The sequence below is a fragment of the Carassius gibelio genome, chromosome A22 (genome assembly GCF_023724105.1).
Source record: "Carassius gibelio isolate Cgi1373 ecotype wild population from Czech Republic chromosome A22, carGib1.2-hapl.c, whole genome shotgun sequence".
Classification (NCBI taxonomy): Eukaryota; Metazoa; Chordata; class Actinopteri; order Cypriniformes; family Cyprinidae; genus Carassius; species Carassius gibelio.
Window position 1 is genome coordinate 9,598,447 of NC_068392.1, and position 18,480 is coordinate 9,616,926.

An 18,480-nucleotide genomic window follows, 5' to 3' on the forward strand; every position below is an offset into this window, starting at 1 on the left:
TTTCTCAGACACCCATCCACACCATCTTGAACCCCTTCAGCTTTTAAAAAACAGAAAATTGGCTGCAATTATCATCTTTCCAGCTCGTCAGTACACACTACCATTCCATGGTGGAAAAGAGGGCCACAGAGGTCACCTCTGGGCAGGTCCTGGGGGGCCAATGGGGGAGTCTGCAGGGCATGTCTGAATGGTCCTCGGTCCAGTCCCTATAGCAACAGTCGGGTATCAGACTGGGCCCCCTGACAGATGCACATAATTAATGTGATTATACAGATATGTCAACCCCGTCACCCTCCACTTCATTAAGCCAGACACGGCCTCCAGACGTGTCATCAGCCAACCCAATGTGGGAAAAAATATCCGTCTGAGTTCAGGATGAGACGTTACTGGGACAGCACCGGTCTGGTGGAGAGACAGAGGATATACACACTAATGCACAAAGCAATTAATGAATATCTACTTACAATGCCTCAAATATACCCCCAATAACAATATTCATTCATATGTAAAGAAATTAAAATCTAAAATGGCTTATATGGGCCATGTACAAATACACAACCAACCTTTTTTTAGATGTACAATGATAACATTGTTTGAAGAATAATACATGTCCATAGAGCTGAATAAAATCAACACAAAATATATTGTGATAAATAACTTAAATCAGTCATATTCCTACACACCAGCTAATAAACTAGTCAGAAATATGACCATCTGACCCTTTGAATGGGACATTGTCTTTTCTGACTGTGGAAGTCACATTTTGTCAGCCATTAATCATGTCAGCTTTCAGACACAACACTAAAGGCTTGAAAAAAAAAAGTGTTTGTCATTATGACAGACGGTATTTAATTCATAAATACAATTTAGTTGTCTAAAAAAATGGGCTGCAAAAAATGGTTTGGCATTTATAATATTTTGCATGTCATTTAAATGAGATCATGCACCGATTTTTTCATTTCCCCAACAATTCACTAGTTTTACGAAATATATTAGCTATTAACACTACAAAAGTTAGACAAATGTATATCAGCCATTCTGATTAAACTGGCAATATTTGTTGAGCTTATCGGCATTGTGTAACAATTTTACCCTTTAACAAAAGAACACACATATTTGGTTTGCAATTCTCTTTTTTTATTAATTAGTATAGATATTGATCAGGAAAATATATAGTTATTTTGAGTTACTATTGCATACATTTTACCATCAAAATAAATAATGGAAAATAATACGATGAAGCACAAAAAGAGTCTTTTTTTAAATGATCAGTTTATTGTTTTGATTCAAATGAAAGCTGATTGATATTAGAAAAATGAATAAATAAATTGTTAAGGTGTTCAATTATTAGTTTGTTTTAAGCCTACTGTCTTAAATGATATAAATCCCTGATGACTTCCTATGATCCTATGATTGAAGACAGTAGTACAATAACAGGCAAACAAATTAAAACCTCAAATTCATGAAACATTTGGGTAAAATGTTTAGGACTGCTGTATATTACACGTCATCAGCCATAGCAAACACAGTATTTAAAATACACCATAACATTCTGTTAAAAATCATCCAAGGCAAAAGTACAAAATGAAATTTCAGTCCATGGACTACAGCGCTAAACTGTTTTTGCAGGTTTTGCACTTGATGATATTGTGCTGGTGGAAGAAACGCTATTTTGGACCACATCCCTGAGATACCAGGTCCTTAGAATTGCATTTCAATGAAATGATCACCGCAACTGGGGATGCATGTGATGTGACTGAAAACTTCTGAGGTTAAAAAAACTTTGATGAGCTTAGTGATGATCTGATGAAAACCAAAACAGCTTATGCATGCAGTTAACTCGCATCTACACTTTGATTTGTACCGAACAAAAGTTTCCACCAGGTACAGGCAAAATACAGTAGGGTTTAGATTAGAGTGTATTTCGAAGAGCCAGCCTTCAACTTGTTGGCACATCAGATGTGTTTGCCTGACTGTTTGTGTTGATGTTGCATTTCCTTGAAGAACTGGAATCAGCACAAAGAGCTTAATTGCAGGGCACTTTTCAGTTATGCATTAGATACTGGTGGAAGTAGATGCCGAAGAGGCTGCTAATGAGTTGACAGGCCGCAACCCACCACGTGAGGAAGGCAAAGATGCCCCTGAAGAAAATGGGTGTGAGGACCCCACGTAAGGCAGAAAACAGCTCGATCAGGTGAGCTACGGTGGCCTGAATGTCCTCCTCCATGTCTTCCATATCCTCGTCTTCTTCCAGTCTGGGGGTGGGCGGAGGGGAGGTGGGAAGTATGGGAGCCGGGGTTACACCCGGAGTCTCTGTTCCAAGGCCCCATGAAAAGTCACCTGGAGAGTACATTGTAATTTAATACAAAAGTTTAATTTGACATAAAAAAAAAAAGTATTGTGTTTCTACTTTTTAGTTTTTTTAATCATTAAATAATCTTAAATAATAATTTATATACGATAATAAATATTGAATTATATTAATAAACTGAGTTAATTAAAATAATACATTTAAGTAAATATTAAAATATTTAGAAAAAAAAAAAAATTATAATATATATATATATATATATATATATATATATATATATATATATATATATATATATATATATTTTAAAATCACACATTTAGATTCAAATTATTTAACAGTCAGTAAAAGAGTAGTGACCCACCTAAAGATTTGAGTGCCAAAGTTGAGAAAAGCACAAGCAGAATGGGTATTAGGTACTGGAGGGTAACCACAGTCAAGTAGCAGAAAACTCGTGTCACCTGCATAAAGGAGTTTCAAAACATTACATTATTGTATTTTCAACATCACAACGTGCATTTATTGTAAACAGTAAGCACTCTGTGATTTGTAATATGTTATCTACATAATGCTGCTTTGCATTTCAGCCCCACCTTCCTCTGGATGTCAATGGCAGCGATACGCCCCGCCTCTTTCTTCATTTGCTCCACCCACTTCTGAGCCAGATTGAGGTAGGCTTGCAGGTGATAGCGGACGAGCAGCAGCCGCAACACACATAGCACCACAATCGTCCAAAGACGCACGGAGTTAAAAGCGGAACTAGAAAGTCTGGGAAAAGGGAAAGGAATTATATACAAATATTACAATTTGAAAATATGAAAGAAAAAATATAATAAAAAAATATATTTATATATATATATATATATATATAGGAATTAAATTAAAATAAAAAGCATTAAAATATAAAATAAATAATATAAAATTAATTTATCTTACAGATCAACTTACAAGGTAACTGAGGTCTTTCCCATGGGGGCGTTCCCTAGGAAGTCTCTAGCAATGGGTTTAATCCACATTACAAGAATAACCAGTGGAGACAGAAAACTCAAGTGCAAAAGGATCCTAAAAGGCAAAACAAATTGTGGCATATCAAATCTAACTCTACATGAATGCAATAGTCATTTTTGTTCATATTTAATTCTACAATACAATCTATAGTGCCCTACTGAATGATTGGACGGTCTGCGTTCATCTCAACGGCATCTAGGTGAGTCTGGGCCAATCGCAATCCAGGGAATGCAAGGAGAGCTCCAATGAAGGCACAAATGACAGCCAGCCCCAACTTGACTGATAGTTTGGTGAAGGGAACACTGTAAATATGTTAAAATATTGTGGATGTTTTGAAGAGAAAGGAATATATTGCTTGTCTAATGTTGTCTAACCATTGATGTATTACTTACGACCACTCGTAGCCATGCTGTTTGGCAAAGACCTCGAAATTGTCAAAAAGACTGGTAAATCCTGCCACAACAACAACAAAAAAAATGGATAAAGAACCACTTAATATCCACTGTTATAAGCTAAAAAACATCATAACACAGTGGCAAGCGGTAAAAATGTCCTTTGGGTTGTAGAACTATAGGTCAGATAACCACATACCGGGCTCAAGGCCAAACTCCAGGTAGTCTTCTCTCACTACAAGGACCAGCATCGCAATAAGAAGAGATAAGAAGCCGAAAGCCAGACACACCGAGCGCTCGCCACCCTCCTCAGAACGAAAGTAGTGGCTCATGAGAAGATACAGCGTCCTCCTGAGAACTTAAATCAAGGACAACAACACAAGCCTACAAGAAATTATTGACAAAAAAATTATTATTCTGTCACTGTTCTTTTTTTAAGATGAGGTAAGTCGCATCTGAATTTCTCAGGTAGCTTCAGGTCTGTTAAGCCAAAGGACTGCAATGCTGAAGGATACAAACAGAAGAAAACAGTCAGCACACACCAGATGGAAGAAATATTTACTTCCTTGCTGGCATCCACTACACTATAGTAGCCTTCGGTGAAGAGGTAGATCCCTGTGGCATAGATGGCGAAGTCAATCAGCCACTGGTACTCCACAAAGAACCGCAAAACTGTGAAGAACAGGAAAAATAAGATTAACCTATACGTTTATACTTATTTAAAGCCGTTTTTGGTGCAAGAACCCAGATGAAGACCTACCGAGTGCATCCAAGACATTAACAGGCGCGCTCTCCAGACGAAGATCAATGTCTTTCGGAACTGTGAGCGGCTTGGATTCTCCATGTCCATTTTGTCTCCTGGCAACAACAAGAGGTTCTGAATTCCAACAAGTTTGTGAATTCCCCAACAGAAAAGTAACAGTGGCATGCAACTGAATCAAGCTCACACCTGTCTCGCCTGCTGGTCTTAGGAATCTGTTTCCCTGCGAGGGCACACAACTCGCCTTCAGATGGATGTTTGAACCTGAAAAGGCTAAGAAAACCAATATGGGTTATTAGAAAGACTAATGTTCAGTAGGTTTATATCAAAAAGTAGGGCGTGCATACCTGCCGTTACATAAGAGCCAGCGAGCAAAGGAGAGATGTGGGGCCATTCTTTGCATTATGCTGACCGCCAGCAAGCTCACCACCAACTGAACTCCCATTAGAGCCTTAAAATAGACAAACACATGTCAGTTAGCACAGAAAATAATGTTGACTCATGCTTTCAGAGTAAATAAAAACAACCCATGTATGGGGCAAGGCCTTCTGGAGAGTTTTAAAGTTAAAATGTCTGCTAAAGCACTAATATTAGTTATTCAAGCTATAAAACGGTCTAAATAATACCTAGGTATCGGTGGGACTATTGCTAGGCGGAAGGACATTCGCTGGATTTGTTCCTATGTAAACAGTCCTCTTCTGGTATTCTTGCGCACTTCGCGGGATTATTACCCCGTTTGTCAGCTTTATTGCACGAGGGGGGTTGAAAATTAAATGCAAGTTTGCACTGACACGTTTAGTAAGTGATTTCATTACATTAGTCTAGATTTAACAGCGACAATGTTCAAGTTTCGTAGTTATTCTAACAAATATATTGTATAAAAGTATATACAGGACACATTCCGTCCCTTATAGAATTCCATAGCTAAAGCAAAACATGCAGTAAACGCGATTTTTGTTTGCTTTACAAACTTAAATACCAAAAGTAATTTGTTTTGAACCCATAAAATTCCTTTAACTTTGTTCTGGTATTTGTACAGTACTTCTACCAACGCTGATTGTGGGTCTGTGCCAGTCACTCAAGAAGAGCACAGGAGCCATGCTGTCAAAATAAGCAGATGGTGGCATTGCAAACACCCCCCACCGCAAGACATGGGAAGGCATGGGTAGTTAGCTAACATGCTACAGCTAACCAATTATTTAGAGCTACTATTGAGATACAAAACCCAGAAACAGCGCAACTGTAATGCCATAGTTACTTGCACAAGTTAGACAAGTAACGCTAATTTGGATCCAAAATACTACTAACGTTAACGAACTTTAGTCCAAAACAAACCAGTCTACCAGCTATCATCAATGCTAACATGAAATTAATATAGAAGCTGCAAACAACAATCAACCGGATCGGTCGTGTAAAAGAGAACATTTACAAGTCGATTAAACGGCAAAATAAGTAAATATACTAACCATCTTCGTTTGGTGAGTTTAATGAATGGGTTAACGTCCCATGAAGCAGCTCTCGTGCTGACACTTGAGTGTTCGAACAGCTGAAGGAGTATTTTTGATGACGTGTGCGACAGTCGCCCGTTCTGATTGGGCCGTGTCGAAGCAGCATGAGAGCTGCAATTCTATTGGTCGAACTGGCAATATATCAGCAAGTTGATTGGTCCTAGTGCTGGAACGGTGAATGTCATTAGTGGGTCTTCAAGGACAGAAATAAAACTGTGGGAGGGGGGCAACGTTGAAATGGACAGGTGTTTTGGCAACAAACTTTCAAACGACAAAGTCAGTTTTAGAATATATAATAGGATATTCGCTAGGAAATGTGGATGGTTATTCACTTAAGGTCTTAATTTAATTCCTAACTTTGTAGGATTGAATCCTTACTTATCAACCCAAATTTTACTTTAAATGTATCCAGTCTATTACTGACAACTAGTGACGCATCATGGTACCTATAGAGAGAGGCACAAAATCACTTTACATAACACTTTCATTCACTGTTCCTGGCTGGTGGAATGATCTTCCCACCCCCATCCGGGATGCTGAATCCCTGACAGTTTTCAAGCGACAACTGAAAACTAATCTTTTGTCAACATTTGACTGCATTCTAATTACTAAAAAAATAGTTACTTAATTAGTTATTTAATTAATTAATTAATTACTAACTTTAATCCCCCGTCTAGTACTTGTACTAATATGAACAATGTCTGAAACTTTGTTTTACGAGTACTTCCTGTCACGAATTGCTTGTTTTATTCTTATTGTAAATAGCTTTGAATGAAAGCGTCTGCTAAATGACTAAATGTGAATGTAAATGACGACAGTTATGACATTCGGTGGTGATTTGAAGAGCAATATTTAAAGGGGGGGTGAAATGCTCGTTTTCACTCAATATCCTGTTAATCTTGAGTACATATAGAGTAGTACTGCATCCTTCATAAATCCAAAAAGTCTTTAGTTTTATTATATTCATAAGAGAAAGATAGTCTGTACCAATTTTTCCCGGAAAAACACGACCGGCTGGAGGCGTGACGTGTGGGCGGAGCTAAAGAATCACGAGCGCGAATAGGCTTTTGCGTTGAGAGCATGTGGAAGCTGTGACATTACCTTGAGGGAAAACCCATCATCCAAAACAAACCATGGCTTACAGTCAGATTCAGACGTTTATTTATGATCCAGAATCAGATCCAGAGGCTGAAACTGAACGAAAGCAGCAGCAGCAACGACTTGCTCCGAGCGGGGCTCGAACCCGGGTCTTTGGCATGGGAGGGGACGCACTAACAAGGAGGCAGAGATATTTGAAGCAGTTTTACTCACCGCCTGCGGTTCCAACACACGATCGTGACCCTTTTTCCTTGGGATTGCATCATCCTTAAGAAATAAACGATATGCAAATCCGTCGTCAAACTGGGCCTTGTGAACAAGCATCTTCGAAATGCAGGGAACAAACACAAACAATTGCACAACTCCGTTGATGCTCTGTAAAAATAAACTCCATCCACTGGTCCCTTAATGCTGGTTTTTTTTTGGTAATCTGTGCAGGGTTGTCTTGCCCTGGCAACCAAAAACACACTCCTTTTGTGACTTTTCGCGACGCTCTCGCTCTGATCAGTGAATCGCTCTGATCAGTGAAATGTCTGTGCTGCCCAGCCTTGCTATACAGGAGCGCGCGTTCTTCCGGCAGAAGTGCCCAAGGATCCATATAAGGAAATTCGCTCCATCTAACGTCACACAGAGCCATACTCGAAAAAAACTTTCCGAAACTTGTGACAAACCGGAAGGAGTATTTTGGGAACAAAAATACTCCTTCAAACGTACAATTTAATTTTTGAAACTTTGTCCATGTTTAGCATGGGAATCCAACTCTTTAACAGTGTAAAAAACTCAGTATGCATGAAATAACATTTCACCCCCCCTTTAAGGTTAAGTGTTTATACTATAGTAGATTTTATGTTTACTACAGCTGTGATGATGGTTGATGTGAACAACTGGGACTGAATCCTGCTCTCAGCTGTTTTTGATCCTTTAAATGTAATTTTGTTCTTCCCAACATGTTATTTAATGCTCTTAAAGGGGGGGGGGGAATGCTCGTTTTCACTCAATATCCTGTTAATCTTGAGTACCTATAGAGTAGTACTGCATCCTTCATAACTCCAAAAAGTCTTTAGTTTTATTATATTCATAAGAGAAAGATAGTCTGTACCGATTTTTCCCAGAAAAACACGACCGTCTGGAGGTGTGACGTGTGGGCGGAGCTAAAGAATCACTAGCGCCAGTAGGCTTTTGCGTTGAGAGCGTTTGGAAGCTGTGACACCTTGAGGACAAAACCAACCAAAACAAACCATGGCTAACAGTCAGATTCACTGTATATTTATGATCCAGAATCAGATCCTGAGGCTGAAATTTAACAAGAGCAGCATCAGCAGCAACGTCTCTATGTGGTATGTACTGAAACTGTATATATTTGCTTAGCGGTTTTGGAAAATGACTAAGTTACACTTTGTAGTTTGTTTTTTTTTATATAAGCTGTACATGTGGAAAGTTCAGTTTGATGACAACATCGCATGTTGTTTACTTGATGTGCTTATGCGCCGATAGCTAAGTTAACAACACAGAGATATTTGAAGCAGTTTTACTCACCGCATGCGGTTCCAACACACGATCGTGACCCTTTTTCGTTGGGACTGCATTATCCTTAAGAAATAAACGATGTGCAAATCTGGCGTCAAACTGGGCCTTGTTTGTAAAACAAGCATCTTCGAAATGCAGGGAACAAACACTTGCACAACTCCGTTGATGCTCTGTAAAAATTAACTCCATCCACTGGTCCCTTAATGCTGTTTCTCTTTTGGTAATCTGTGCAGGGTTGTCTTGCCCTGGCAACCAAAAAAACTCTCCTTTTGTGACATTCCGCGACGCTCTCGCTCTGATCAGTGAATCGCTCTGATCAGTGAATGTCTCGTCTCTGCTCTGCTATACGGGAGCGCGCGCTCTTCCGGCAGAAGTGCCTTAGGACCCATATAAGGAAATTCCGCTCTATCTAACGTCACACAGAGCCATACTCGAAAAAAACTTTCCAAAACTTGTGACAAACCGGAAGGAGTATTTTTGGAACAAAAATACTCCTTCAAACGTACAACTTAATTTTTGAAACTTTGTCCATGTTTAGCATGGGAATCCAACTCTTTTAACAGTGTAAAAACTCAGTATGCATGAAATAGCATTTCACCCCCTTTAAATTGGTAAATCCTGATAGATCCCAACATGCTGTAAAGTGTTTACATATAATTTTAAGATCCCTTTATTTTCAAGAATCATGTGTGCTGTATAGGTCCTGTTCTTTGTAGATTAGAAGTTCTTGATTACAAGGTCTTAAAGGGATAGTACACCCAAAAATAAAACAGTTGGTGGTTCCCATTGACATTCATAGTATTCTGTTTGATTACCAGCAATCTTCAAAATATCTTCTTTTATTTTCAACATAAGAAAGCAACTCATACAGATTTGGAAGGACATGAGGGTCAGTAAATGATGACAGAATTTTCACTTTTGTGTGAACTATCTCTTTTAGTTCTGTTTTCCCAAAAGTAGTGAAAGCCTAACATATCATAGAAACCATTGGCACCAACGGACAATGGTCTTTGATCTGCTAGGTCAGAGGTGCCCAGATTTTCACTGTGAAGAAAAATGAAATGAAGATGGAAGGTTTTCAATTTTCATGGCATAGCTGGCCAAATAGAGGGTCATCCACTTTGGCCCACAGGTCTTGGTTTGGGCATCTCTGCACTAGGTTTATGATGCTTTTTTGGAAATGCTGCCAGATCATCATATAATTGGTTCTAGGAAACATCCATTAAAAGGAAAATAATGCACTGCAGTGTGATTTTCTAAAGAATAAAGAAGTCATTTGTGGAACTTAAAATGTTCCTGCTGCAATGTTTTTAAATGTAAGTTTAGTTTAATTTTGTTTAACTTTATTCTCTGTACAGATTTCCTGAACAGAAATGTATTTTTCACACTGGCATAGAAAATACATCCTAGATAATACTACATTTGCAAATCACATAATAAAACACACAGAACACACACAACAGAACCTAAAAGAAAGGTGGAAACCTGTCTACATTTTTCCACTTGAAAAACCAGCTGGTGTTTTGAAGAACACAGAAACTGATTTGGGGTGTTTCTTAGCTAATATAGTCGCATGTTTCATGGAACTCTGTAACGATGGAACTTGTGACCATAGTTTCTAGTTTTGGATAACACACCTCTGAAAAAGCTACAATACACCATCAAAACATTCCAAAGAACCATAAAACAACACATAAACCCTACAGGTCAAATTTGTCATGATAAGATCATTTTTATTTGTAAGAGCGCACACATGTAGTTTACATTTTGAGTTTAAAATCTTTTACAAACAATTTTAGAAGTAGCTTTTTCAATTAAATAAATACATTTGCTAAGAAATTGGCCAATGTCTTTGTTGGAAAAGGACGCAACTAAATAAACAAAACCATATCTTAATCAAATGATATCATCTTGAATAATTAAAAAAATAATTTGTGTAACTGGAAATAAATAGTCATAACATTAAACTTTGATTAATGTTTTCATGGTTATTTTCATGAAATTTTACATAAAGTTAAAAACTTATTTCTTTCTTCTTCTTCTTTTAAAATGATAAGTTCTATCACTAAAAGCTTTTAAATGAAGAATCCACGCAGTTGAACTGTTTTCAGCCTGATGCACCTTGTATAGTGCTCCAGACGCACATGGCTTTCACGCGACTTGCATGATAATTGGTCACACGCATTGAGAGAGCTGAGATATGCGCTTGAACTTGACCTTCTGAATTGCGTTGCTAAAAGACATGAGTATGCCCCTTGCACTCTTCTTATATGTGCCAATCACTCGTTAAGACTAATGTTCAATGCTCATTTCCATAAAATCCAGTCCGGCTCCAATTAAAGGACTGGGACATTCCCAGGCAAGTCTTTTCCCACGAAACAGACACTGTGGAAACATCTCTCCACAACGACAACAACTTTGGGTATGTATACTCGTGTAAACTCTTTTGAACGTGCTGGTTTGGAAGAGGTACTGAGTGTTTGTAATTTAGTAGAGAGAAAAAGATTCCTAAATGCTGTCTTGCTTTAATTAGGACAAAATACAGTATTTGTGCTCCAAAAATCCTTCTAAATAGGCCTACTTTAATCTGATTACATACGAAAAACTGGCTAATGTATTAAGTTTAAGGATATTTTTCTTTCTTTTAAATATGATGCTTATTGTTTTTATGACGTGTTGTTTGAGTATGCTGTGTATCGCATACAATGTTTTTGCTTGAAATGATCAGAATTGAAAAGTAACATCTATCCTGCCATAAACCTTAAGTGTGCATAGAATGTTTCTGCACCAATTTCGTAAACTTTAGGTAGGATTCGCCATAGACTTTTGAGAATGCTCGAGGGCAATTGGTATTAATTGTTATGCAACGAAAATCATTTAACCCAAAGGTTTTTGCTCAAATTTGGTGTGTGGCCTGGGGTCAAACATAAACGTGTATAATTTGCTTAAAGTGTCACCTTTAAGCACCTTATGTTTTCTAAAATTGGGTCATTGAAACAAAAGCGTATGATATTTAAACATTTTCACTGGTTGTTAAAAGAGAAACGTAACTCTTATTATTGATTTGTTTTTCGGAATGCAGTAAACCCTTAATCCTTAAAACATTTGGTTCCTGCTACAATAGCATAGCTTTGCGTAATTAAAACAGACTAATTAGGAAGTGCTGGGGTTGAGTATTGTTTGTAGAATCTCAGTCTCATTTTACGACGATCCTCAAATGTTGTAATGAATGGTTTCATTTTGTACGAAGCATAGTCTATAATCGATTTTGATATATTGTTATTTTGATAGGTTTTTGACCTCAATTTGAATGTCAAGATATGTTGTCCACAACAGTTCATGTAGGTTCACATATTCTTGAGTGAATATATTTTAAATATTATCATAGTCAACAAATGTCCAATTCACTTTTTTTAGGCGAGTATTAGGCGAAATTAGTATTATTTTTTGCTCTGTTATTTATGGTATATTTATGGTAGCCTATAATTGTCATATTTTTATTTATGTTTTTTTTTTTAATGTAAAAGTGCATTTTAGGGCAATCTTGTACTGTCATTCTTTTTAATGGTTTTATATATATAAAAAATAGATAAATAACAAAATGCAATACCCGTTTTAGCATTTTACCTTTTAACATATTAATAATAATCTTAATACATAAAGTCGTTCCAGTAGGCTATACACTTATGTTAAGACTGGGCTTTATATTTTAACAGTCTTTCGGGTTTAATAATCTGATTTTAACTTGTGATATCTGTCTTGAGTTTTTTTTTTTTTTTTTTTTTACTGACGTTGATGTAGTATGTCGATAATTTTGTTTATAATAACATCAAATAAAACGTGATAGCTAAATTAATTTTAGCTAGGCTACATCTAAACGATTACGTTGTACAGTCTGGTGCTTTGCCAGGCTGTTATTATTTGAAACAGGCTATAGGTATGTAGCCTATAGTTCGTTAATTTATTTATTTATTTTTTATGTGTAGGCCACATGTCTCAAAGATGTTACAGAAATCTGCTTTATTAAAAAAAAAAAAAAGTAAAACAGCTCCTAATATTATTTGTTTTGAATTATTTAAAAACTACCCTATTTAAAATATAATATGGATATTATGAGATGGTTATGTTTTACACAGATTGTCTCTTGACATATAAACATGCATAATTGATAGACGGAAAGCTCAGTCTTATGATGATCTCACATCCATGTTAAAGTGTCTTACCGATGGGTGTCGCTGTTTTCTAGTGGTTTCGGTGACGACGTGTTAATAAAAGGCCAAAATAAATGTTGAATGGAACCAGTTTGTCTGAAGATTAAATTAAGTAGAAATATCGGTTGCGTTGTATTGTGTAAAGAGGTTTTTTTTTTTTGCTGCTGCTGAATCAGACTAATTTTATTGCTTCTCTTTGAGTGGTGTCATTTTTTTGACCTTGTAAAATATGTGCCTATATTTATTTAAGCTATAAAAATAGTTTATAACTTCACCGATTCTGTGATGTCAAAAGTTCTATTTAAATGCAAGTACGACATACAGAGTGATCGGATTTGACCCATATTAATACAAAAATGCCATCAGAAAATGCAGAATATTTCAAACTACGAACATATAACAAGAAAGAAAAATGTGTTTTTAATAAATAACATGAAAGTTATTTTGCGGCTTGCGGCCTGCACCGCACGCACTTAAGTGCATGCGTGTGTGCTGTCATTACAGGAATCTAAAGATATGATCACATGCACCTAGCTTTGTGATGGTTTTACAAGTAGGTCTATACATGTGCAATTGAATCCAAGCTTCTTATGGATAAGTTGCGTTTATGTCTTCGCGTATTCGCAGAAAGAACGAAACTAAGGAGTTTTCTTTTTAGTCTGCCCAGTTGTCAAGCCAAACCAGCGAGAGAAATAAGATGGGCGTAACTCTAAATGGATCATGCACGCAGACTTTGGAACAATAACTCATCAATTCACGACGGGACGTCGTTTAAGCGCGAGCTGCTTGAGTTTCTGCACACGTCCACGCGCGGGGACCAGCGACAGACTCGATCATAGCAGTCCTCGGATAGTAGCACAAGATACTTGCTAAGAATTTGGATAACAGGCTGTATGTGCACTTGAGAGTCAGATCACTCAAGCCAAAGTCAATGGCTGTTTGTCACTAACTGACATCAGTACCTTTCGCGTTGCTCTTTATAGTGACGTAGTAGCGAGTTAACGCGATTCTCGGGCATAGTTCGTGGTTTTTAACAAATGCACTGCTGCAAAGACCTCTGCCTTTACGAGTTTTTTGATATCTGCTTGTGGATTAGATTTGATTATGCTGTTATGGATCACCTCAGGTTTGGTAAGTGAATACTCATGACATTACTATCAATACAGCCTAAACTGCACTGTAAAAATGTTAATCATTTTAACGCAAAATAGTTTAAAATTTCTAAAATAAATCCTGTTGCTCGGTTGACTGTGTACTTAATAGGTATTCTATATGAAAATAAGCAGGCTACATTTAGAATACAACATAAAAGTTAGTTTTCCTCACGTTTTGTTACACTTTGTTATTTGGTCCATGTTTATAGCAGTGTTTTACTCTTGATTGTTTTGCTAATGTTTGTTTAGTTAACGATGTGCTCCGTTTGTGTTTCCATTGGCTATGGTCGCCAACATTTGAATCATTTGTCACCTTTTCAGATTTTAGTACCTTAAATATGCATGTATAGCCCATTTATATTATTGAACGAGTTTGAAACTATAAAATATAGCTACAGTAAAAAAAACAAAAGGCAGCTAAAATGTTTCACTGTATTTTTACAGTAGCTAACATATATTTTTTTAAGGCAGTCACAAATGCCAGTAAATTGCTGAGATAGCTAAAAACAAGTTTTTAGTCTAAATAAACGTGTGCAAATTTAACATTCAACTCAATCTAATCCCCACGATGTTTTTGTTAAGGGAAAAAAAGTTTCCATTTGTCAGAGTTAATGTGGCGTATTTTAACTAAATCATCTTTTGAGCGTTGTATGAAGTGATCATTAGGCGAGTCCGGGGAGCAAACAGTTGTGCGATTGTTAGAGGAGCCTGGGAAAATGTCCCGGGGTCCTGGAGGTGGAGTGTGTTGACGCCAGACCCTCTTGTTAAGGGGACTTCTGTGCTCCCAGACGTTATTGTCATGATAATGAGCAGCCCGCACGTTGTTGAACTTGATGTTGACTTCTTTCTTTAGGGCTGGTTTTTTTTTTCGGTCACTTGTTTGTGGGAAAATCTTCTCCGGAGCTACAGTGTGAAATTAATTAATCAGGCCTTTGGAGCAGCCAACAATAGAGACCAAGAGGATCCCTGGAACCCCACAAAAGGCCCCAAACGTTTTTTCTAAACTGTATTCTACCCAGCCACAACAGACTGAAAGATACTCCTTGTAGGCTATTTTAAGAGATGTTTTCCATAGTAGCCTACACGTATTTAAGGCCTATATTATTATTATGTTTTTATACTTTAAAAATGTATTATCTGACCTGAAAAAATGCTTCTTGGCCAGGTTTTTGGGTCTAAAATGATGCTAGTGTGTGTGAGATTGAGAAGAGCACGTGGTTGTACTTCTGTAAACTGCATGTTGTAATGTCAGTGTGCTCTAGTAAACGTTTTACTTTATATTTTCAGTGTTGTTACAAGTCAATCTAATCAAATAGCTCTTTTTTATTGACATTATTGCAGCACTAGGCTCAGTAGTTATTAATAATACTTTCAAAAAATCAAACCAGCAAGAATTTTAATAGCTAAATAAACTAAGGACTCGTTCGTTTCTCATTACAACTTCTGTTCCTCCAGGCACTCAAAGATGACCGGTCATCATTGTCCACTAAAAGGTAAGAATTAATACGATTTGATAGATGGTTTTGTTTTGTTATATGAACGTTTACAGTGTCGTTTTGTTTCGGCTGTTATAGAGTAATGAATTATGTGTAATGAGTAAAGAAAATGAAATGTAATTGAAACGTTGATTATATAAGTGTTTAGCGATAGAACTTTATACTTAATAATGTAATACAAACTGTAAAATATTAAAATAAACAGATATATAATAAAAAATACTTCCAGCCACGTTTCAGTAAATATAGATAAATTCAGGTTTATGACCGATTTTTGATCTTTGAAGATACCAACAGTATTTCGTTTCCATGTATAAATGATTTAAATTGTTTAAAACGGTTTAAAAACTTTTATATATTTATTTTGACTGAATAACTGACAGTTAAACTGTTAAACTGACAATTTGCATTAACCTACTATCACTAGTCTATTACTATTGATACAGTCCTGTGGAGCGAATATAAGCTTTTTTAGTAGGAAATTAAAAATAATCAACTGTGGAAAAACCAGAAAATGCTAGCATATATGTCAAACTTATACTTCAGCATGAAATGACTGTGAAAAATAGCCTTTAAGGAACTCCATTGGTCTTTTCTGCACTAATATAACTTCAGCACCAAGGACAGATCCCTTCTGCCTGTTATCTGGAGACTGAGCGTCTGTGTGTCTCAAACTGCAAATCAAATAGCAAAATACACATCTTAGTAGTGCAATTCTCATTATTGTTCGTTATATATTATTGTTTATTGCTATTAAAACGTTTTAAGTTATTGTTGAATTAATGTTGCTTAAATATGCTGAAGATTATTAGTTTAAAAGGTGCGATGTATTGCTGAAAACTGCTGGTATTATATAGGCCTGTATTACAGTCTATTTCTGAAAATGATGGGAAGCGTGTTTGAAACAGGACATGACGCAAAGAGCGGGAGTGTCTAAATCATGTGGAGGTGTGTGTGTGTGTGTGTGTGTGTGTGTGTGTATCAGAGGTCGGGGGTTGAGATAGAAGGTGCGAGCAAGACAGAAAGACTCTCACAGTGGTATTTGCATGAGTAGCCTATTGTAGCGTGTTTAATGTAAGAATTGCCTATAAGCGATAACAAACAACTAACAATTTGCCATTTTTTTGTAATAAGGCAATTCTTATTGATTGCAAAAATAAACGGCAAGCTTTACTCAAATAAAACTGGACACTGAGGTCTTTACACTTACATTACGTGTGTTTTTAAACACATTGACTTAGCTTTAAACATAAAATAGAATTTGATTACGTGTGGAAGGAAGCTCTTCGTTTTGATACATCGGAACTTTACAAATGCAACAACTTAAAATAAAACTGAAAAACATGTTAGCCTATAATCACTAATACAGTTATATACTTAAAGTTAAACTAATCTGCAGCCTCGCTAGAAATAAAAAAGTTGTTCATGAACCGAAGATGTTTAAAAATCATCTTTGGGAAAATTATACATATTGGAAGCGTTTCGTTAAACGCTCGTAAAAAATATTTCATCATCTTCTTTCATCATATCATTTTATATTTATATTTTATATTTGATATTTTATTCATCAGTAGGCCTATCTATTTTGGTAGGTTAAGTGCTCTATTATTTTACATTTAGGCCACGCGCTTGCATGAGGCTGCATTATAGCTTTCACAACAATCTCCACTTGTTTTTTTATTTCCTTTTATGTAAAACACAGAGTCGAGGTTTTCAGCAGACGAAATATATTTATTGCTTTGTACTGTAGTGTTTCTTTAGTGCACACGAAATATCTTGCTTTCCTCTTGCTAAATAGAACAGTCTTTTTTTATGGAGCAACCTGGAGATCCCATTTTCAAATGAACTGGGGAATATATTGTAATGGAAAATAACGCGTGCGTGAGAGAGAGAGAGAGAGAGAGAGAGAGAGAAGGAGGGAGAGAGACTCCATCTGCTTGTCTGCACTCATGCAAATTTTTATATGTTTATTTTCTATATTTATATTTCATATACATTTGTTTATAATATATGTTATTATATATTCACGCCAATGTTTTCCATTTATAGATTATTCAAATTGCGTAAATATGCATTAAAAGGTAAAAAAAAATACCGGTCTTTCACATCTGATTCTATAATATAACGTCTAGTAAAATGTCTTTATTGACAAAATGTAAATAACCTTTCTGCTCTCTTGCCCCATATTATGTAGCTTAACGAGTTCCACAGTGTTTAACGTTTGCAAGTAACACCAATAAAGATTTTATTCGCGCACAACTGCAGAATCACTTGTATTGTTGCACCTTATAAAGAGTGCAGTGTGATATTTCGCGCCACAAGAGACAAACTGGATTTAAACATTTCTTAATTTGTATTGCATTGCATTATAATGATAATTAAGGATGTCCTAGATGATAAAATGATAAATGTTTTTAAAATGTTGCAGAAGATTCAGAAGAATCAGTTTTTTATTTAGCCCTATTTACTTCCTTATTGGGTTGGTTTAGTGTCGGATCCATACATCTGAATGAAACCTCAACATGACCTCAAGTAAATGTAAACATCAAGTCAAAAGAGCCACATACTTTATTTGAATCTTGATTTAAATGAATCCTTATTTTTAAGTTCATGGTGTGTGTGTGTGTGTGTGCATGCAACATAGTTAGTCCATTTGACCTGAGCATAACAAGCCTTTTCATAAAAAGGTCAAAATATGTAAGAATTCACTCCCAACTCACAGCCAACTCACATATATTTTCATATATGACAACACAATAGCTTGGTTGTTGTTTACACCACGATGTCTTTGATTTGGCGGCCAAACACTTATATATATATATATATATTAACTTAGTTTAATTTTTTTTTAAAGATACATACTTAAAGAACTTCAGTCTTTTAATGAGACGTACATTTTCATTATAGTTTTGAAATTACGTTACATAGACATTTTGATTAGGGACATTTTAAGCGACACAAAAACAATAAAAAGGACTTTTAATTTTGAAATGGAAAATATGTTCATCATGCGAT

At 36.2% G+C, this 18,480-nt stretch overlaps 2 protein-coding genes and 1 long non-coding RNA gene across 4 annotated transcripts in view; 1 reads left to right on the forward strand and 2 right to left on the reverse strand.

Annotated features, from left to right (window-relative positions):
- Positions 1-18,480, reverse strand: part of LOC127943135 (protein strawberry notch homolog 2) — a 296,904-nt gene that overhangs the window by 224,169 nt on the left and 54,255 nt on the right. The window lies entirely within an intron of this gene.
- On the reverse strand, positions 1,254-6,099 carry LOC127943138 (transmembrane protein 161A). Of its 2 annotated transcripts, none has more exons than XM_052539337.1 (12): positions 5,938-6,099; positions 4,819-4,922; positions 4,661-4,744; positions 4,472-4,569; positions 4,227-4,383; positions 3,911-4,062; positions 3,712-3,772; positions 3,478-3,621; positions 3,260-3,373; positions 2,905-3,079; positions 2,676-2,772; positions 1,254-2,340 (listed from the first exon to the last, which is right to left on the reverse strand). In XM_052539337.1, the coding sequence occupies exons 1-12, from the start codon at positions 5,938-5,940 to the stop codon at positions 2,045-2,047; spliced, it is 1,485 nt and encodes a 494-aa protein (XP_052395297.1). In that variant the 5' UTR covers positions 5,941-6,099; the 3' UTR covers positions 1,254-2,044. The 2 variants fall into 2 exon arrangements, with proteins under 2 accessions (XP_052395297.1, XP_052395298.1); XM_052539338.1 differs by lacking the exon at positions 5,938-6,099 and adding an exon at positions 5,098-5,364.
- LOC127943146 (uncharacterized) overlaps positions 13,519-18,480 on the forward strand; it is a 38,302-nt gene continuing 33,340 nt past the window's right edge. The window contains exons 1-2 of the long non-coding RNA XR_008149567.1: positions 13,519-13,946; positions 15,425-15,462. This is a non-coding gene — a long non-coding RNA (uncharacterized LOC127943146). The remainder of the gene's footprint in view (positions 13,947-15,424; positions 15,463-18,480) is intronic.

Bases quoted from the DNA above. Each gene is read 5' to 3' on its own strand.
- LOC127943138 (XM_052539337.1), bottom strand. The intron at 4,570-4,660 runs GTGTGAGCTTGA...TGTTGTTGCCAG, and splicing joins AAGACCAGCAGGCGAGACAG to GAGACAAAATGGACATGGAG. The intron at 3,374-3,477 runs GTAGGGCACTAT...TTTGCCTTTTAG, and splicing joins GCAGACCGTCCAATCATTCA to GATCCTTTTGCACTTGAGTT.